The sequence below is a fragment of the Lygodium microphyllum genome, chromosome 4 (genome assembly GCF_053477565.2).
Source record: "Lygodium microphyllum isolate KBCC chromosome 4, Lygodium_microphyllum_v1.1.10, whole genome shotgun sequence".
Classification (NCBI taxonomy): Eukaryota; Viridiplantae; Streptophyta; class Polypodiopsida; order Schizaeales; family Lygodiaceae; genus Lygodium; species Lygodium microphyllum.
Window position 1 is genome coordinate 14,996,073 of NC_141138.1, and position 23,395 is coordinate 15,019,467.

General features: G+C 38.3%; 1 protein-coding gene across 1 annotated transcript; it reads right to left on the reverse strand.

Moving 5' to 3' along the window:
- Window positions 1–6,222: 6,222 nt before the first annotated feature.
- Window positions 6,223–9,373, reverse strand: LOC148036818 (uncharacterized). Its single transcript, XM_087675713.1, has one exon. The coding sequence runs from the start codon at window positions 9,330–9,332 to the stop codon at window positions 7,347–7,349; it is 1,986 nt and encodes a 661-aa protein (XP_087531839.1). The 5' UTR covers window positions 9,333–9,373; the 3' UTR covers window positions 6,223–7,346.
- Between the last annotated feature and the right edge of the window lie 14,022 nt (window positions 9,374–23,395).

Genomic DNA, 23,395 nt, shown 5'->3' on the forward strand with positions numbered 1-23,395 from the left:
TCCTTTGATTGTTTTGTGCAGATCTGTTGTGGGATTCGACGGGCTGAGTCGCCCTATCCCATGGTTGCCAATGAGAGTGGATTTTTTATGTCGAGAAGTGCTTTAAAATAGCTAAAAATTACAAATATCAAGGGAAAAATATTCAACGTCGAAGGCGACGGCTCCAGCTAGGACGATTTTTAGCGTCAAGTGCTTTAAAGGCGTCTGAGCGACACTTGTTGATTTTTGATAATTTTTCAGACTACCGTGCGGGTTTTTAGGAGTTGCTGACCAATGCGGGATGTCAAGTCGAACGCCCAGGATTTTTCAGATCTCGATTTGGAGCCCAGACGGGGAAATGGCCACAAGATTGGCAAGATTTGAAAAGGTGGACGTTGGCCAAATTGGGCATATCTTTTGGAGTTTGGACCCTTCCCCCCCAAAATTTTATACACCTCTTGATCAAAAAATGTGGAGAGAGAAGGAGAGACATGGCGTGAGCACGCATGGTGCATTTTTTGCCTCCTCCTCTCTCATCATGAATGTGAGGCTATGAGTACCCCATACAACCGATCTTGGGGCTGATCTTCTCCCTCTTCGCCGATCTTATCGCCTGTCTTTGCCCGTACAATGATGGCTTGAATGAAGAGAGCCAATTCTAGTCTTTTTCTCTCCTCCCTCTCTCTCCCTTAAGGGGTTGTTCTTGTGTGGAAGAAGACAATGAAGAATGGTGGAGGAAAGCTTGTCCGGATGAGACCAGATTGCTTCCGGATGGATGAAGACATGAAGAGTGATATTCTTGAAGATACTGAGCATTAAATGCATGCTGAAAATCAGTCCCGTAATCAAGACCAAGAAACCGAGACATGAAAATAGGCGGTAATGCTATTTTTTATGAAGAAAAACGATCCTTTTATGCTATTTGCTTTATGAAACTTTGTTCATATGGAATGAAAATTCATTATAATATTGTTTGCCATGAGTTTCAACTGTTTGCAACCTGAAAATCAGAAAATATAAGGCTACATGGCCGGAATTAATGTCAAAATACATGAAAAACATGCATGGATATGGAAACGGGCCTTAAGATAGGTTCAACTCCTACAATCCATTCATAATAAAACAGGGCTAAAGAAGGACTCTACTCTAATGAAGCTAGTCATAGCTCACCATGGTTTTGATACCATGTTGAGAAACACGGATCTAGAGCTATGTTAGCTATGGTGGATGGAGGTTATAAACATAAAACATGATTGAGATAAATAATTATAACTCAAGTGAATAAGGTTTCAAGATAGATTAACTTGGACTCATAAACACAATCTTGAGTGACACAGAATGATAGTACTATTACAGATTGAAATGAGTGTCAAGTACATGCTTATATAGCTTTTTGGGTAGTACCACTGTTCCTCACCATGCTTATGGGATTTTGGATATCTTTTCCTAGAGCATACAAAGCCACTTATGGGCATGTCTCTTCTAGGCACACATCCAACCTCTATGGGCATACACATCAAGCATCATTTGCTATTCTCAACAAAGCTACCCTCTCAAGATAGGAAGCTTGATCCACTTTTGCAAGGGAGAGACAAGAAAGACCGGATTGACCAAGATCAAAGCCATTGATGACAATCTCCATTTAGGTGAACAAGACCAAAGCCAAAGACTACAACCAAGACTTCTTAACATTCAAAGACATTGAAAACAAGACTCCAGATATCAAGTCTCCAACCAAAAGATCAAGCTACAAGCAGCAACCAATCAAGAACTCGAGCAAGGGGGAAAAAAAAGTTATGTGCTAAAGGTAAATATATTGGTAAGAGTTTTGTGATAGGAAACTAGCTTGTTCTCATCAAGGACCCACTAAATGAGAACAAGGCTATCTTCACTACTCAACAATGCATCGACTTTCTAATAACAATCCAAATATATGAAATGGGCTATGTTCAATTTAGGGCCTTTAGTAGCATAGAGAGGCTAGTAGACCACTATCAATCACTCAGATAAATAGTGGAAAAATGTGAATTTGGCACTTACATCAGAGCTACAACCCATGGTATCCATTGTCAGCATGTGAGATAGCCATTTGCTACTAGAATCTAGCAAAGCAAGAATTCAAGTTCAAGTGCTCTATCAAAAGAGAGGGACATTGGGAGAGCCATGAAACCATGACAGAACTCAATCCATAGGTACTTGAAAAAAACTTGGGCATAAGGGCAAAGTTAGGAAAAAATATGTGAGAGCCAAGGAGTTGGTGTAAGTGTCTGAGTGATGAAAGGACCCCATCACTAGGAGTGATGGAGTGTAGCTAGTAGTAGGGGTATAAGAAGAAGAGTTACAAGTCATTGCATAGGTGATCCACCATCTATTCACCTACAATAAGCCCTCCACAAGTAAGTCTAGAGTACCTAGATGGCATATAGAAGACATCCTAATTGGGAACTTGGAAACGCAAGATCTCAATGCTCTATGGCTAGAGTGCATCATGGAGTCTCTTACAAAAGCTCACAAACTGTTCTACTGGGAAACAAACACTAGGCTACGCTACATAGAGGCAAAGAATATGATCATCAATTATGACAATGCGCTCTCTCAATTGATAGCTATCCATATTGCAATCATCACAAGATCCAATATGATGCCATACCCACCACTAGGAGGAAAATAGAGACAAGAAAAGAGCTTGAAGAGCACCCAGAGATGCAAAAGATGTAGAGAAGATAGTAGTTGATGAGGACTCAAAAGACAAGGATCTACTTGAAAAATCCCTTCAGCAATCCAAGGAGGAATTTGATAAGAGGGAAAAACTTATGAGAAAAAAATGGAAAGAGTACCAAGAATCCATAAGAGCATCTATCAAAAAGTCAATGCATAAGTAGGTGGGTGAAATTGTAGTAGAGAAAGGTGAAAGAAGCTCCACAAAAGGGAAAGAAAAGGTAACCAAAGAAGCTCAACTAGTTGACAAAACTCTCCTTTATGATGTAGAATTAGATGGAATAAATGCAAGTACAAATAGCTAAGCTAGCCATAGCAAAACCCTCTCCAAAAGACTCCATCACTAATCTAAAAAAGAGCTCTCACCTAACTAATTCCACAACATTTGTGTAAGAATCTTTCAAGGGGTAAAGTGCTCTAGGAATAGTAGAAGCCCTTGAGTGGATAATTTAAGAGGTCAAGGACAACAAGGCTAATGTACTTAAGGCCAACTAGAAACTCCAAGAAACATTAGAGAGGATAAGGAAAGAGTGCAAAAGCTTCTTGATAGATTAAAAAAGCACATTGATGAGCTCTAAACTCACTTGAAGGCACATGACAAGGCACGAAAAGGGATTCAAGAAAAGCAAGAGTAGGAGTTCGACCACTAGCTAAAGGAGCATAACTTGGCACTTGTAGAACTTTAGACCTAGATGAAAGAGTGACATAGTGCTCAAGGATCTCTAAGAAAAATAGGTCCAAGATCTTTAGAATCAACTAAAGGAGTGCAATGTAGCACTTAAGAAGCTCCAAGATCAGCTAAAAGATCAAGAGACTACCATGAGTAAGATTCAAGATTGACTTAAGGAGCAAGATCAACCACTCACAAGCTACAAAACTCAAATAGCTAAGTTAAGCACATAGATAATGGTGATCAACCAGAGGCAAAAATTGAAGCAGCCAAAGAGAAAACCATTTCCAATAGTTTAAGGGCCATGAACTTGGCAGAACACAACATCTAGAGACTCTATGAGACTCCCTTGATAGAGCTCATCAATGACTTAGGAGTAGCCCTATATAATGAAAGCCAGAATAGAATCCAATTAGAAGCTTGCAAACTAGTCTTGGTGAAGCAACAAGAGCTATTCAAGGAAGTTGTAATAATGACAACTTGCATGCCTCAGTTAAAGAGTCTAGAAGAACTCAAGGCCTGATTAGGATTATTTTCCAACACCTTTGCAAGATGGAAAAAGTTAAGGAATCAATCTAATGTCAGAGGGGCTAAACCAAGAAGATCTGCTGTGATAGCTAGCACAAAGGGGATATAAAGGGCATGAACTCAAGGCAATAGGATTGATACAACTTGATCACCAAAATGGTGATACCCTCTTCTAGAAGTCAATAGAATGGCATGAAAATCCTTCATCTATTCCCAAAAGGAGAAGTAGGTAGATCAACTATTCTGTCTCTACCCAAGAAGACATAGCCAAGATTATTAGAAAAAAGAACATAGGAGGTGCAATTTTTCAAAGATCCCTAATATTAGAGCAACCCATGTTGATAGAATGTATATGTTCCATCCTAATAGCTCAACACCACTCTTTTAATCTAAAAGAAATTACAACATCAAGTACAAAGGAAAGCTTGGAAGTATTATATAATACTCTTGCCAAAATAGCTCATATATGTATAAAACAACCAAGAATCACTTTAGAACTTCTTTGGTAAATCCTTGTGAGATCTCTTGAATTATAGTCACTCTCAATCCTTATCTATAGCAATAGGTAAAGATTTCTTCACATCTATCCCAAAAATAACCTACAAGCAAGCCTTTCTAGGCTAAAGACACTCGTAAATATGCAAAATCACTTGTATTCTACTTTAGCCCCATTAATCATAGTAGTAAATCACTTGTTTATTTGCTCAAACGTGTGGCCCAAATCTCTTTTTTATAACCATTTACAATAGTTTAGGCATGCTTTTCATGCTTTTTACCTTCTAAACTCTTATTTTTTGCTTTACTGCTTCTTGAATTTGTTTTCTTCTATTCCTAGCTCCAACTTGTTTTGGCCATAACTTTCGCATATGAACTCAGAATAGGCTCATCCATGTACTCAAATTGAAGCAAATAGACCCTATTTACAAGGCATCTAAGCAAAATTGCAAAAATCCTCCTAAAATAGCCGAAAACATCACTTTTTGTGCACACATCACTTTTTGATATTTTTTGGATTGGAAGTCTTGTACCACTCAAAATATTTCCTTGCATGTATTTATATTCACCCAAAAATATCATTAAGCCATTAAAACTTAATACTGGATACTTAGACTATCTCAAAGTGTACTTCTATCCCTAGGAAACCTTTTAAAGACTCCTTGCCATGTGTCTTTGTATAAATGGTCTTTTTATAAATCTTCTTGACTAAACCTGTATTCTTGGATACTGGCAAACACATCCCATAGGCATAGACACAAATTGTGGTAGAAATAGAGATTATATAAGGTTTTAGCTTGTAGACATAGAGTGTCACGACACCAAGTACAAGATAAATACAGGTAGCTAGGCACAGACCACCACCTATAGTGTATAGGTGTGTAAGCACCAAGTACAAGATAAATATAGGCAACTAGGCACAGGTGGCCTTTAACCCCTAACAAAGATATACAAGAAATCCATTGAACAAGGAAGAAATGGTGAAACATTGACCATTCAAGTAGAAAGAGATAGAAAACAATATAAAGGCAAGAACTAGGACCTTGGATAGACATCAACAAATCTAGGTCCAAGAAAGACATTGAATGCTTCCATTGTGATCAAATATGTCATGTTAAGAAAGATTATTACAAATGGAAGCAAGAGAAAAAGGATAAGAAGGAGGATAAGGATGATGATAAGAAAGAAATAAAAGAAAAGGTAAACATTGAAGAAATCAATGGAATGACTGTGGATGATGATTATGGCTTGGTGCTATTTACTTCTCTTTTTCCTGCACATATGCTAGTTGTAGTGGACAATTAGCTCAAGATTGGATTTGCTATTTTGATGAATCTTTCCCTTCATGTATCTTCTATAAAAAATCATGTCATTGTAGTAACAAAGCAACCAAAAGTATCCTAGGTCATGCGTGGGCCAAGTAAAGCGGCTCATCAAAAACTTCATTTGGTCAAGTGGACATGGTAGTCCTTTGAGGGATCAAGTAACCTAGGATGTCAATATCCAACCTAGATCTAGGGGCTGTTTATGCATCATTGACATAGATGGTCAAAGTAGACTGTCAATGGTGAGGCTTATTGTGAGGGGCCTTCTTTCAAGTAAGGAGCTATAAAATAAGTACAGTGAACATTAGGCACCCGATTCCTACTCATATGGATGACCATGGTAGCCTAGCATCCATTGAATATTTTAGCACGTTGAAGCTACAAGACTTATGAAAGGTTTCCAAGTCAGATTTGATGCATCTATTGTATAGGCTCAAAGATCAATATCTACAAGACTTAAACCAAATCAACCCAGTCACGATTTAAGACAAGTTATGATAAATAGAATTTCATATTGAAGACTTTCTACTTTGGTTGGTTTACAAGAGTTGGACTGGTGATGTCCAAAAGGAGCTCTTGAAAAAGAAGCTTTTGCGTTGCTCAAGTTTCAATAAGGTAACGAGAGCCTTTTCTCTTCCAAGTCTTGCTTCAACCACAGGATCTTGCAAGAAATGAGTCATCTTCTTCAGCCATGTCATCTGAGTCTTTTTGAGACACTCCACAAGTTTGTTTTGAATTTGTGATGCAAGGCCACGTGGTTGCACTGAAATGACTCCTTGTACTATGAAACCAATGGGCAACAAGGTTCCTACCAAAAAACAATACCACTAGTGTAGCAAAATATTTTTCAGAACAATTGCAGCTACCATACTGCTAGCTACTGAATGTCCAGGTCAATAAAGACCATGAGTGACATTAAACACATCAGGCTATGCATTGCGACTCCGTTGTACTGCAAGCTAATACCCCACTGCAAAAAAAACAGCGCGCATGCACTGGGAACATCAGTATATCAACGGGCATTAGCTTCAAACACTACTATCGCCCAATCTAGCTGCCATAGGGCTGCTGCAGACAGTTCCTCTCAAATGCTACAAATGATTGCCGAACTAACTGCTCTAGACTCCTAGGTCAATCAGTAAATAGCAGGTATTGCTCAATGCAACCATCACATGTCAGAAGCATCTAATCCTCTTCAACAAAAATCATGAAGAATTTCAGTCCCCTGCCAATTAAGAGCACAAATGAGGGAGTTCAATGTCATACTGTGAATCTCAAGGAACTCAATGTGCCTGCCATCCGGCCTGCAGGCGCATGGCTGGTCTGTATGCTGCCTATCAAAGACTTGCATCAGCCCTCCAGCATTCCACCATCTCAGCGATGTAGATCCCACATTTGGTAGAAACCTTTCCATGCTGTTACAGGTACTCATCAGAATCCTGATACCATACCAGCATTTGTTTCACGTGTACTGCGCAGCTCTCTTTCAAACTGTTTTTCTCAGTTTCCCCACATTCTGTCGGTCCAGAAGCTTGAGATGTTGGGTTACCAAAAGCAAAGTCTAGGAAACACTCTTCACATAAAATGAATGGATCCTTCTCGATCAACTTCCCCTTCTTCATAAGCTTCCTTTAAGAACAATAGATTTTTCTTTTCTCACCTGCCTCATAGTTCTCTTTCAAACTGTTCCTGTCAGTTTTGCCACATTCTGTTGGTTCAGAAGCTTGAGATGTTGGGTTACCAAAAGCCAAGTCTAAGAAGCGCTCTTTACATAAAACAAGTGGATCCTTCTCAACCAACTTCCCTTCTTCATAAGCTTCCTTTAAGAACAATAGATTTTTCTTTTCTCCAATAACCACATAGAAAATACCACTGAACCATCGTAGAAATTCTAAAAGGTCAACAGGAAGGCGGAATTCCTTCGTAAACCGGGCTACATTCTCAACAGTACTTCTCTTCTCTATAGTGAGGCTTAAAAACTCATGAACCAAAGCTACAATGAACTTCTGTTCTTCAAGAGATCCTTTAGGGAGCTGCAACTCAGGGCAATTCTTGTAAGGAGAAATATAGGGTGCAGATTGAAACCGTTCAATTGCATCTGCACAATCCCTTTTGGGCAATGCACCCTTTTTCTTTGGCTTCCAATAGAAGCGGAGGCATGAGTTAATCTGAATGTTTGAAATGGGTGTTTGGTGTAGTTGAGGCTTTCCCTCCATATTTGATGACGTCTGCTGCAACTCAACTGGCAAGTGGGTTTCATATGCTTTGTCATCATCAATATGCTGTGGATGAGATTCTGATACTTCAACTGGATTGTCTATATTTGTGGTTCTATTTTGAAGCAGACCATTCTCAGAAGGCATATTTACCATTTGCTCAGCTGGAATCTCCAAAGTTTTCCCTTGAGACAATATCCTCCCTTTGGTTCCATCGCTTTCCTCTTGTCTGTCTCTCTTATCAAGAGACAGAGTCATCTGTTGCTGGAAATGTATTGCATTACAAACTGCATCTTCCTGGCCTTCTCTGGCGAACAAAGCACACTGCTGTTGGGCATTTCTTGGGAGGGCTCCAGATTGGCAGCCATTACTCTCTCCCTCACTAGATAAGCTTAGCTGTCGTTCAGCATCTCTGAATACAGCACTATAATGCTGAGTGTCAACTTCTCCCTCGGAGGCAAAAGTTTTATGTTGTTTCAAATCTTTGTCAATGGCTTCAACATTTTGGCTCTGGGTTTTGCCATCTATGATTTTCAGACTATGGCCCTCTACCCTCAACCTAGCTTTTTCTGGCTGATCTTGTTGCTCAGCGTCTGAATCAGAATTATTGGCATGAGAATCATGTAGAACTCCTTCCTTTTGAGCTCCTGGCAGAAGCCTTGCTTGCGCTTCCTGAGCTTCGAAAGGCAGGTTTTTTCTTAGCTGATGTTCTCTTTCAATAGCAGTGACAGCCAGTGAAGGATCCCATGATGAAAGCTCAAGGTATTTCCTTGCCTTCCTCTCATGAATCACAAAATACTGAGGGTATTTGGGCAGCAAACTCTCCCTGAAATCATGTGGCAAGCCAAAGTACTCCCGCTGACGTACAATCCGGTCGAGGGGAAGCCGTTTACCAACAGTCAGCATGAGCAACTTCCGCAACTTGGTCACGAGCTCTTCTTCATGAGCCAGGGTGACTTGCCTCTCCTCCTCGAGAAGGTCCAGGGCCCTGTCCGTAAAACCACACCATCTTTTATGGTTTTCTTCATCCTGATAGAGCTCAAAGACACTAGGGTACTTCCTGATCAGGCCAGACATCTTCCTAGACTTTCCCTTTCGGACAATCTCAAGCTGCTCCTGCAGCCTACCAATCTGATCCGTTCGCATGACCTGCTCAGCCTGCCGTTTGAGAAGCTCCTTGAGGTTGTGAACGAAGGTCTTCTTCTTCTCCTGGAAAGGAAGGACCTCGAACCATGGCTCTCGTTCTGGGAGGCCCAGTTCTCGTCTCTCGCGGTCTGACTTGGGTTCCTTTGGGGGCTGGTCCTTCTTGAGCCTTCTCCTGCGCGGTGTGTGGAGAGACTGGTAGAGAATGTGGTATGGAGATGGTGAGCTTGGCCGGGAGGCCAATCGCCTTGTCAACATTCTCTTCTTGTTGGGGGAGTCGCCTTGTCCAACATCTTCTTGTTGGGGGTCTCCTTAGTCTAGGACAATCATTCAAGTCTTCAAGTTGTGCTTAAGGATTTCTCAAGTCTTGTTAGATTCTGATGAAGAATTGGTCGAGTATTGACGAATAGATTTGTGCCTCAAGGGATGTGAGATGCAGGGATCGAACTCACGCACCCGTAGAACTCAAGCCATACTCAATCCACTACGCCATGACCCCATTGGCAGAATCACTCAAGTATTGAAGAATTGCTTAACAATCATTGTTACAACTAATCAGTCTAACAAACTACCAAAGATGGCATTGCATTAAAAAAACAAATACAAAATTTTTTAGTCGGAAGCACCAAACCACATTGCACTCATCCCAAGCTATAACTTCATTTTAATAGCTTTACAAAATGTTTCTAAATGAGCAGCTCAACTTTCAACAAAGATGCCTATAACGCAATGTTGTTTAAACCCTCCTCTCTCTCTCTCTCTCTCTCTCTCTCTCTCTCTCTCTCTCTCTCTCTCTCCCTCTCTCTCTCTCTCTCCATTAGCTATACCCTGGAACTCAAACAAACTTCATGCAAGCGTGGGTCATTAGGGCTTCTATAATGTAATGGTGTTTCCCCACTCTCCCACACCCCCCCTCCAAATGTTCTTTTTAACACTATAAAACTCATTTGAGTAATTTTTTGATTGGTTACTTCAATTGTTTAAAGGGCACCAACAATATTTACACCAATTGAACTACTCCATCATTTAGAGAAACACCCACATATAATCAACTTGCACTCATTGGGTGTGATCCTCACTTTGATTTTGTGCATAACTCGCACTTGATAAATGCTTATAACTTTGTTAGTGCAAATCATGTGTATAGATTGCTCTACTTCAATTCATACAAACTCGAAAACTCATATCATAAATCAAAGAAAAACAAAGAGAAAAAAAGAGATACTGAAAAAGGTTTGGGATGCTTTTATTGCATCCAATATGTGAGATTGATTGATTTGTTTGTTTGTTATCTCTCTATTAAAAAAGTAAAGAGATACCCATAGGTGGTGCATATAATGTAAGCAATGGTCCATAGGTGGCCCATATGCAAGCCCGCATGAGAGAGAGAGAGAGAGAGAGAGAGAGATGAATCTATTAAAAAGGTAGAGAATAAAGAAAAACAAATAATAATAAAAGGTTTTGGGATGCATTGAGTTCATGCAAGATATGTGTGTGTGTGTGTGTGTGTGTGTGTGGAGAGGAAAAAGAAAAAGAAAAAAAGGTGGCCCATGTACAAGATGGGAGAGAGAGAGAGAGAGAGAGAGAGAATCTAAAGAAAGATGAATCTATAAAAAAAGTTTAAAAAAGAGATAATGAAAAGAGGTTTGGGATGCATCCATTCATGCCATGTAGGCTAGGGTTTCTCTTTTGTTAGGTTTGGTAGATTCAAAAATAAGAACTACTATAGATATAAATATAGACTAGTATAGATATAGACGTCTCCTATCTAATAAGGGACACCAATGCAAGAGTAAAATAATAAGGAAAAAATCAACTTGATCTTGTGGCTAACTTCTAACCATGTCCCCTACATGTGGGGATTGTACCTTATGCAAAGCACACATCCAATAAGGAACTTGGCTCCTCAAAGAATGTTGATGCAAGGAAACCTAACAAGATAAAGATGTCTATGTAAGAGGTTATGGATGTCGACTAGCAAGCCTTGTTTTGCAATGTGCTTCTAGACATCCAAGAGCGTGAAATAGCGCTTCAAGGCAAGCTCAAACTACTCAATGAAATAAAGAAAGCCTCTCTATTTATTGCTAGATAAAAGGAGTCTACAAAGCTCTAACTATGCTCCTTCATATTAAACAAGTGTGTATTACCCTTTTGGCAAGGGTTCTTATTTGTGGAAGATTTGATTTTGGGCATTTTTTTTTTAAGGTTTTGTCATAAGCTGGATGCTTTTCATTATAAGTTTTATAATTAGTCAAACACAAGCATCCAATAGCAAGGTTTTAATCTAGTCTCGAGATGATAGGTTTTGCTTTACCAATGTTTGATTTATTTATGCATTGTCTTGGTTGGGGTTGTTTGTGGTACTTGCAATGTACTCAACTTCTAATAGGCATAAAGCATCATCTTTAAATTACAATTATTGCAAAAATATTGAGGTCATGGGCAATTTAATATTCATGAGGCAAGAATCATTAACATGGTCGTATGAAGCTATGCAAGAATTACATTACCAATGCATAGGAACATCTCCTATCCAAGCATGATAAAATTATTATTATTATTATTATTATTATTATGAAACAAAGCTTTAGTTCATAAGGCTTAATGGCTTAGGAAATAGTTGTTGAGGCCATCTAGTTGAAATCAAGGGGAGATTGACATCAACATCAACTGCAAAGTGTCATGCCACTATGGAGTCCATCATTGACATGAGCCGCCACATCAAAGCATTGATCATTGGCCTTGAGGCACCATCTGAAAACATCACCTAGTCTCAAGACAACTCATAGTCTTGAACTTATCGCCCCATCATCATAATTATCAATAATAGAAAGAAAGAATAGTTGTCATTATCATCTCCAAGGTCAATTGAGAGTTGTGATTTTGCCTTCCAAACTACTATCACACCCCCATTAGCACCATTCAATTGAGGAATAGAGACATACACAAAGAGATAGAGAGAGCATATGTGAACTTCATAACAATCTTGGGCTACGGAAGATCTACCCAATTTTGAGGAGGAGCCACTTTAAGAGGAACTCTCATCATTCATCATGAAATGGAGTGTGAAAAAGGTTTAAGCATGAAGAGGAGCACTTGCAAATCCTTATGTTTAAGATGGCCCCCAAGCACCACTTCAATACAACAACATCCCTGACCATTCGCAAACATGACCTCTTTAAATCCTCCTATAATCTAGGAGTAACAGATGCATTGAATCCATGTTCCTTAATCTAGTTAGAAAAATAAAAATAGAACTTAGAAAGAGAATCTATTGAAGTAATTTAGATTAGAGAATCCCCTTAGTACATAAGAGTGATCTTAATTGAATGAAGGCTTAAATTACTTTGGATATGTACATTGGAATTGAGGAACATTGCATCTATACTCTTAATTGAAACATTATTTTGAATGTACGGTATAAAGATTGAGTAAGATATCTTGGGTATTGAAGTAATTGATACTATTGGGGTAAAGGGCGATGTGGCCAACCACCCATCTCACTCACTAACCCTAACTATATATGTACACATTGATTTTTTATTCTTTCTAAGGTACTGGTCATAAGAGAGCCATTGGAGACACCACAAACATAGTGTCTTCTCTTTCTTTCTCTCTTGATTTATGTGTAATCTCCATTCTCCTTGCAGCTTTTTGCACTACACGAGCTCAACATTGGGACCGATGGACACACTCCTATCATTTCAAGAGTTTTGACCCACAATGTATTTGAGCTAGCTCTCACCTAGCCACTCACATGCTCTACGAACACAATGATTTGCTTGTAGTGAGCTTGCTACCACAAAACAACTACAAACTCTACAATTGAAGCATGCACCCCTTTGCTTCTTATCTCTTCTAGCTTGACATGCATGAGAGAAGGAATAGGAGAATATTAGAGACATCCAAGAGAAATGGAAGGAGCTTCACTTGCCATTGTCCTCTCTCTCTCTCTCTCTCTCTCTCTCTCTCTCTCTCTCTCTCAAGTTGCAAAAGCAAGAGCAAGAAGGCAATAACACAAAGTTTGCATACATATGAATAGCTTATTCAATTCTTTCTCATCCTTTAAATACACCTATTTTGGATTTTAGGGTTTTCCCATCCCCCTTGGGCATCCATCCCTTTTTGTGGCATAAGGCTAGTCACCTCTTATTGTGTGCTTTTCCTATGGTAAGAATAGAATGGAACATTTTTTACTTTTTCTTTAGAGCCTACATTATTGTTACAAAAACTTTAGAGGTAGGGGGAGCTCTAGAGAAAGAGGTGGATGGTAGAACAGAGGCTCTAGTAATTCTAGTATGGTTTGTCATTACTGTGGCAAAATAGGCCATATTGTAGCCTAGTGTTATGCTAAGAAGGATGATATTGGCAGTGGTAAATTGTAATAAGGAAACTATGCATCGTCTTCATGACAGAATGAAGGCTAAAATGAGCATATGTTTGTTATGCACTATATGATGAATGCTGTTATAGGAAAGGGAACACATGATGATGTATGGTATATTGATTCATGCACATAATCATATGACTAGCCATTCTAAATGGTTTGGAGAGATGCAAATCCAAATGATACCACTCAACTTCACACATTAGAAAAGTTTTCTTGTCCTTGCATGATGGTTGGACAAAGAGTCTGTCATATGTATTACATATACCATCCATCACAAAGAATTTAGTGTTTATTAGCCAAATGGTAGACCAAGGGTAGTAAGTTCAAAATATTATTTTGTGGAAGACTTTAATGATAAGTGCATGTTGGTCATAAAAGGAAGTAGAGTTGGCCACATGCTCATTTTAGATGTTAAAATTCCTGCTATGAGTGTTGCTATGTATGCTAAAGAAAAAAGAGTGGTTGCAAACATTGAAATATGGCAAAAACATATTGGACATGTAAATGTGTAAAGTTTGGAATTAATACAATCCAAAGGGTTGGTTACAAGGTTGCCTACTTTTAGAGTTGCAGAATTTCAGAAAGTGTGTGAGGCATGTCTACACAAAGTATATCTCTTGATGGTAGTAAATAATTTTGACACGTTTATTAATGATTGTTCAAGAAAGATATGGGTGTATTTCATAAAGGAAAAGAGTGATGTGTTTGAGCACTTCAAAACTTTCAAGGCTACTATTGAAATAGAAACAAGCTTGAAAGTTAAGTGCTTGAGATTGGATGGATGGGGAGAGTACCCCTCTAGTGAGTTCAAGCTCATTTATAAATAAGACTCTGTGTACATCCAAATATACCAAGAGGCTCCCACTGGAAGTAAAGTCAGATGCAAAGAGAGCAAGCAATGCTCTAATACATCAAATACATAGCATCAGACATGCCAAATCCTAGTAGGGTACATCCGAAGCATAAATCCCAAGCTATCTCAGACCCGTAAAGCATAAGCCTGAAGTGGGCAAGAAGCATGATGTGTCATACTTAAAAGTCTTTGGTTGCATTGCATATGTTGATATGCAAGATGAGTTGTGAAAGAAGCTTGATTCAAAGGCTAAAAAATGTATTTTTATTGGATACTCTTTAGAGAGTAGAAAGGGTATCGTTGTTATATTCTCACAGGTGAGTTCAGAGTGAGCATGGATATTATTATTTATGAGATGAGATATTGGTATGTATCTAGTGGTGATGCATTGGATAATGATGATGATCATGATTGTTATGTGCAAAATGAAAAGCAAGAATCACAGAGCCTTAGTGGACCAAAATAATCATATGGTACTACATCTACAGTTAGCCCTTAGTCTAGGAGACTAAGAGGTAGTCTCACATCTTCAGATGCATCTACTGGAGAAGAAAGTGTCAAATGGCAATGATGTATCTACCAATCATTTGGGATTTGATAGAGATTCCAGTGGTTCAAAGAATTTGGATGATGAGCTTGGTATTCCTTTAGTTAGGATACCAGGAGTACAAAGTGCACATGGTAATTTAAAGGCTCCATTGAGTGATCCAAAGATCTGCAAGTCTAGCATGATCAAATGCTATTGATCATGCTCATTGGAATGCATCAATGGATGAGGAGATGGCTGCACTAGAAGCCAATATGACTTGGAATCTAGTACCCTTGCTAAGGGTAAGAAAGCTATTAGTTGTAAACTGTGGGTCTACAAAATTAAACTATTAGTTGTAAGGGCAAGAAAGCTATTACTTGTAAGTGGATCTACAAAATCAAGCATAATGTAGGTGGTTCTATTAGTATATATAAGGCTAGGCTGAAAGAAGAGGTGTATATGGAGCAATTAGTAGGTTATGAGGGTTGAGAGCATCTCACATATGTCTATAGGTAACAAAAAGTGCTTTATTGGCTGAAGCAAGCACTTAGAGCATGATTTGACAAGATCAGAGAGTATGTTGTCAACATTGGCTTTTATGTTTCTGATGTTAATCACTCACTTTATGTGAGAAAGGGAGATGTAGGTTTGGTCACCATAGTCATCTATGTGGATGACTTTATTATTACAAGTGACAGTGACTATGGGATTGCTGAAGTCAAGGATCTTTTGAAGAAGAAGTTTGAGATGAAGGATTTAGGTGAGCTAAGGTACTTTCTTAGTATTGAGGTGATCAGATGTGATGATGGTATATGGCTATCCCAAAGGTAGTATGGCTTGGATATATTGTCTAAGTATGGTATTACAATGCATAAGCCTCTTTCAGTGCCATTGGAGAAAAATGTGAAGTTAAGTGATGATGTTGGGGATAAGATAGAAGACCTTACTATGTTTAGGAGGATAGTAGGAAATTTAATTTACATAACTATCATAAGGCCAGACTTGAGCTATGTTGTTGGCCTTGTTAGTCAATTTATGTAGATGCCTAGAAAGCCATCTCACAACCACTTGTGGTGACGCATGTGTGGACTTTCAAAATTTATACAATATCTTGATTACTTCGAATACTTACTAATTCAAAGACCCACTTGCAGATAGTTAGTAGTGCACTTTAAAATGCTTCTCTAGATTTGTGATACTATAATAATGATTCTCTAACTCCTTTTGTACTATCTTGCTTTTCAAAATAGGTATGGGCTGTTATTTTTCAAAATCCGTCTAAGTTATTTGAATGCATCTCAAGTGCCAATGTTGCATTTGTGAGAGTCACATATCTTCTCTTTATGTCTATGTCATTCTTCTCTCCTTGAAATTCTCTCACTCTCCCCTAAAACTTTTTCCTCTCTACTATATATGTGTGCATGTGTGTGCAAATTTTTTATCTTCCCTCCCAAAATTTACACTCTCTTCCTAAAACCTTTTCACCTCCCAAACCTTTATCTTCTCTCACCAAAATTCTCTCTCTCTCTCTCTCTCTCTCTCTCTCTCTCTCTCTCTCTCTCTCTCTCTCTCTCTCTCTCTCTCTCTCTCTCTCTCTCTCTCTCTCTCTCTCTCTCAATTCCCTCTCCTCCCTAAAATTCTCTCTCTATCCCCCTTAAACTTTTTCCCTCTCTCCCAAACTTTATATTCCATCTCTTAATTTTGAATTCTCTCTATGTCATACTCTCTCTCTCTCTCTCTCTCTCTCTCTCTCTCTCCCCTAAAATTTTTCCTCCCCCCAATACCCACACACACTCCCTCTCTAGTCGGCTACTTCTTACTACTCCAACTAATCATACATCTACCTAGGCTAAAAGCATAACCACTAGTTTACCTTTTGTCATAAGCATAACTAGCCCAATCCACATCTATATAACATATCAAGTCAAGTGATTTCCCATGCTCATAAAATAGTCCATAGTCAACAATGTCCTTCATGTAGTACTGCATGATTCTCTTGACAATATCTAAATGTCTCTTATGTAGTACTGCATGATTCTCTTAACAGTATCTAAATGTCTCTTATGTAACTTAAGTTAGAGGACGAGTGATAGTGAGATAAATCAAGCTACCCACCATCTGTTTATACATAGTGACATTCTCTATTTCACTTCCAACATCAATTGCAAGTTTAACATTCTGATCCAATGGCGTTTCCAAAGGTTTACATTCCATCATCCCATATTTCAACAACATATCATGAGCATACTATTTTTGGAGCAGCCATATACAATGAGGCATTGACACAACCTCAATCCTAAGGAGATATTTTAGCTCTCCAATATCCTTGACCTTAAATTTAGTCTATAACATTGCTTTAGTTTCACCAATCCCATGATCATCATCTCCAGTAATGATTAAATCATGCATATAAATCACCAAGAAAACATAGCCATTCTCTGTCTTGTTTGTAAACAAACTATGGTCTACATGACCCATTTGAAAACCAAGCTACTGTAAATACATACTAATGTGAGCATTCCATGCTCTCGGTGCCTCTTTCAGCCCATATAAGTGCCTTTTTTAGCTTGCATGCATGCTTTATGTAGTCGGGATGTACATACCCCTCAGATACCTCCTCAATCAAGTCATTGTTTAGAAAAGCATTCTTTACATCCATTTGCCAGAGCTTCCATCCCGTTAAAAGCTACTAATGCAATAATTGTTCTCACATTTTCCATCTTTGCAACCGGGCTAAAAGTCTCCTCATGGTCCAAGCCATATTTATATGCATATCCCTTTGCAACCAACCGAGCTTTATACCTTTCCACCAATGAACCATCTACCTTGCACTTCACTCTGTAGACCCATTTATAGCCAGTGAGTATTTTTTCCCTTAGGCAAACTTACCCAATTCCCATGTGTCATTTTCATCCAATGTTCTGTATTCTTCATCCATGGTAGCACACCATTTTTTATCTCCAACTATCTTACTAAACTTCATAGGATCCCTATACCTTGTCACTTTAGTCATATATGCATAATGTCTAGCTGAGTACCCACTATATGTCAACCTATTAACCGATTTCCTAACCCTTTCTAATCTTCTTACCTATAGTTCACTATGCGATTGCCTCTCATGAGGCAACACATACCTGCTTTGCCGCACACCAATAGGCCTCATAACCGATGGTATGTTGTCACTCCCTATAGCATTTCCCATCTTTGCAACTAAAGGTATTCACTATAGTCTTAGACAATCAGTGCCCGACTCCTTACACACTAACTAACTTTTTCATTGATCAAGGTGCTTGTATAGTATCAAAATAACACAAATACATCAATTTTGGTACCCCACATCAATTTATTCCAACTCATTTAAGCATATTGCACACATAGGAGTTCCAAAACCTTTATCCAAAATGCATTAAAAATTCACTTTTAAAGCAGGAAAGTTTCAATCCACTAGATTTATGATAGTAACTACTCTACAATAACCAATGTACTTCATCTCAAAGACATGTCAAAAACATCCCCAAACATATGGCATAAACATCCAGATGTACTAACATTCCAAGTAGGTAGTATTGTCTACACAATAGACACATAGGTAGGCACAACATTCGATGACAAACAACAATCTATGAGTAAACAATAGTATATTATGTGCTCGAACGAGGATATTATCGGCTCCAAATAGCCTCAAATCTCAATAGGCATGTAGCATCAGCTCTAGGGCAAGTGATAGTGATAGACAAGTTGTTTACAGGTAGTAGACAACCCAGTACTATGCATTAACAGCAGTGAAACATTCCAAATCTGATCATTCAAAGTTCACAGTAGCTTACAAAGCATTCAATTGTGATGGAGCATCATTCAAGCTTCAATGACTTAATGTATTCACTTCACTAGGACATAACCAATCCAAGTATATGTCAAATATTGTCTATTATAGCAACATGCCTAATGTATATAGCCTATGGCTAAGCTAATGCCTCACTAGATGATGCCAAATGAAAGGTATGCAATGCCGGGAAAGAGTCCAAGCTCCTTGCCAAGTCTCTTATGACTTGTGTCAATGCTTATGATGATTGATAAACAACACTTGAGTCGTTGCCATCAATGCCAAAGTCTACGCACAAAATAGGTGCATTTTTTTCTCTGTCATGCTGTTCTGTAGTAGCTACTCTAATATGTGCTTCTACTTCTAATTTCCATGAGCTACAACAAGCACTATATAGTGCCTAGCATATCAACCAAAATGGCCAACATCTCTAGCTTGATTAACATAGCAATGATTAGTGTTGTCCATGCAGTTTAGATAGGCATATTCTTCTTCCTTTTCATGCTGAATTTTAGGGGCTAGAGGTGACTACTTCTTGCTATAAATGATGAGCATTACCAAGCACTCATTAGTGCCAATCATATGCCACACAAAGAGCACAACACTACTAAGATGTTGAACCACAGAGATCTGCAATATCACAATTGTAATGTTGTCCAAACATGCAAGAAAAATAGGTGTAAAGCTTCTCTAGATCATGTTTTTGATGCAATTGGTCTTATTTTGTCAATGCTCATTCAAAATGAGCTCTTTCATGTGACATTTCACCCAGTTAAATAGCCTCAATAGGCTCCACTAGCATAAAAATCAATAGTCTCTGGTACTCATCCTTTCTTGAGCTACAACTACCAGCACTTGCTTCTACCTTTGCAAACCACTTCATAGGTGGTCATTATTTCTCAGCTCCTCCAATAGCCAAGCTCACAAACTCTCCTGCTCTGATACCATGTAAAAGGAGAGGGAGAGAGATGCAGACATGGAGCAAGCTCAAATAGAAAAGTACTCTCATGCTACTTCTTCATTATTCATTCATCTCTAACACACCATTGAGTCTACAACTATATTGTAAAAGATAGGTCTAGCAACTAACCATATTTGAATCACTAGAGTTAACCTATCAGACTTATTTAAGACACACACATGTCTAGTCCAGCTAAGCTACATATATCTAGTGTCAGTGGAATAAGATTGGTAAATGAGCTTGAATCTCAAACAAAAGACAATATTTTAGGATAGCAAGTAAATAGTAGGGTATTTGTTCAATTTGGAGCTTATTTTACCCTCTCTTATTGACATTATGGAGATTTTCTAACTTTCCTTCTTGTTGATAAGCACTCCAATATCTCAAGAACTAGTCTAAGACGTTTCTAAGCATGATAACAACCAATGATGATGGTGTTAACTTTAGCTCATGCATCCTTCTAGCTAGAGTACACAAGACACTAGAACAATAGGGTATATAGTAGCTCATAATGGCATTATCATGTAGAGAGAGTGCTTTTCATCTACTTGTTCTTCAAATACTCAACAACCTGGTTGGATGGTTTTGTGGATTCTGCTAGAAAGACCCTACTCAGCTCTTCTTTAGACTCTTGTTGCTCTCCATTTTCAACAATGGTTTCTTAAGATCCTCTATTTCTTCAAGCTCGCCATCAAGCCATCCCTATGGTTTCACAACATTCAGATCATCAATCCCCTTGGGAGCATCCTCATCCTAATTATCAAGTTTCATGCCATCAAGATTTGGAATTTTGGTTCTCTCATCCCAATCCTCAAGCTTTTCATCATTAGGATTAGGGATAATTTTAGGGGCACAACAAGAGCCTCAAAGTCAGAAGATCGAAGATTTGTTGGTTTTTATAAGGATTTTCAATGTGTTTTAGGATAAATGATAGTTGAGTAAACATCAAAAGATTTATCTAAAAGAGGAGCTAGTTTTAACATGATGAAGTAGGGTGATTCATTATCAAACCTTTTGGAGCCCACCCACGCAACAGCTCTCCCACCATTCTTGATTTCACCACATCAATAGGGGGCCCCACATAGACTACTATGGAATGAGCTCCAAGTCTAGAAAGTAGATGTATTTACACATTATCTGAAAATTCTAGAATCTTCAATAGCATCTTCTTGACTTGATCATAACTTGCCAACTGTATAGCATTTATGCACTCACTAGGTGTATAAACAAAAGATGTTGTAATGCTTGAACAACCATCCATAGTGCAATGAACCAAAGCATATTACCCATTCAACAAGGTAGCAAATTAACTTTTATTGATTCATAAGTGAAGGTGTAAATGCCAGAGATTGGGACAAATGAAGCAAGATTGCTACCAATTCTTCTATACAAACAAAAAAAACTTATATATAGGATTATTCTAACAAGAGACTTGATAATAGGTCTTTGACCTAAACTTTGAGCTTGAATTACAATCTTCACTATGTTTGTAGGATGCAAACAAAGGCTAACACAAGCACCAACAAGTGCCCCAACCAAAGCATTATCATGTGCATCAAGAACCATGGAGACTTGCTTTCAAATTATCCTACTTGACTACAAGCACATGTATGATTACATTTGAGATACACGTTGTGATGGCAAGAGGTTGATAGAAGTCTACATGCAAAAGTCTAGAGAACCCAACACAAGTATGAATAATTTTGATATATGATGTCTATGTGTGTGGTGTGGTGATCCAATTCAAAAGCCTATATCAAAGCACTATGGAGTTCGAGCACACAACTAGGTAGATGACCCGATATTGGAGTAGGAGTATGATCAAATAAGGTGGAAACCAAAGGCAATGTTCCTCTAGAGGTGTAGAGCTATCTTGCTAGAGGGGTTGTAATAAGTATACGTAATGGAGAAAATATACATACTTGAAGTGGGAGCACTACTACTATTGTGGCTATAGATGAGGGACCTCAACATATTGCACAAGGACATGGGATGTAGTGTGCATCATAGGTTACAGCTAGTAGTAAGGTGTAAAGATCAAGGCCTAAATGCTCTACTACAAGCAAATCAACAAGCCACATGAGAGAGAGTCACTCTAAGGAATCTAGGCCATGTGAGCATTACAACAACTAAGCTAGTAGAGATTAGTGGTAGGTGTAGGTATTGTAGGAAAGGATATAACAGATGATTGCAAAGTGCCTTGAGATGTAAAATCAAGCATGTCCTCCATACCTCTAGGGGACCTGTGATTGCACTATCTATTCAAAAGCTCAAAATGGAGTTCTCTACATAGCTACTAGAAAGAGATTGCCTATCACTTAGTTGAGGTTTCCCAATCTCTAACACTATATTTTGCTCCGATTGCTCCAATGGTTATCTCATGTGCATAGTGAGCTAAACTTGTCATTCTTTGAGAAAGGTGATCTAATTGCTATATTGGTGAACTTTGACCTTGGTTTGGTGACTTCTCCCTGAGCAGGCATGGCTAATAGTCCCAATTACTATTTGCCTACCATAATTGATGTTGCTGCAACCAAGGCACAACATTTTGCCTAAGAGTACAAATTGTGATTGTCTCAGATCTAACATTGATATTTTTGACTAGGCAATCCCTAAAGAAGAAATGGAGAAGATAGTGAAAATTGAGAAGGCCACTCGGCAACATTGAAAGAATCCTAGATTTTGAAGTTGCACTATAGAAATGAGGCTCATAACCCCAAGCCATCATTCTACTCTTGAATTTAGAGAAATTGGCAATTCTTTCCTAATATAGCATCCTCAAGAATAATCGAAGAGTTGTTATCTAGATATTTCCTCTTTGGATATTCTCATCCCATCATGTGGACATCTACAACAATGGCTAGCTTGATGTAAAAGCCTTTGTTCCCAATCTAGGTATCAAGGAAAGCACAACTATTCCTCCAATTGTAACTATTTTGTTTTCTTCTACAAGTTTAATGGTCAGTGCTAGAGTGTACTATCTCAACACATATATGATTGTTTTTGGCATTGGCAAATATGTTTGTAAGATTCATGTGGAGGATCTAGCTCTAAATTTGCGGTGGTTAGCAATAGTAGATGAGTAGCTAGTTAGAATAGATTGTTGGGATGTTTCTCCCATAATTGATTACTAACTACCATATAGTTAAGCTTCTTTAACCATGATGATCAAGAGAAAAGTGTTGAATTAGCAAAAGCATCATCTTCAATAGAATCATATAGCAGAAGATCAACATTACCATATGTAAAGAAACAATCATTGGAGATCCCAAACTGAAGCAAGGCATGCCTAAGTAGTGTTCCTACAATAGGTTAACTAAGCAAAGCTACTATAGCTTTATCTCATTCAAAATTCCAAACAATTCAAACTTTCCAAAGAAAGTTGTCATTGTAATTGCAATTGCCTCATTTCGCAGTGAAATATCTAGAGAGATGGACTGACAGTCTAGATATGAGCAAGCACAAGAAAATTTTGTAGATGATACCATGATTCACTCCTAGAAGGCATGGGTAAGGACAATAGCATAATGAGCAGCAATTGCGACAATAATTTAATGAGATGATTTACAAGGCCATTAAATAGACATTCACTTTTCATAACAAGTGTTAATCAACCTTAACATTGTCGCGTTGACAATATATCAAGTTATTTTATTAATCTCGAGTGTGCATATAGTATTTTACTCATTTCATGCAATATCCTCCTACAACTATTTCCATCATGATCTTATGAATTATAATATTGATTAATCTAACTACAAATCA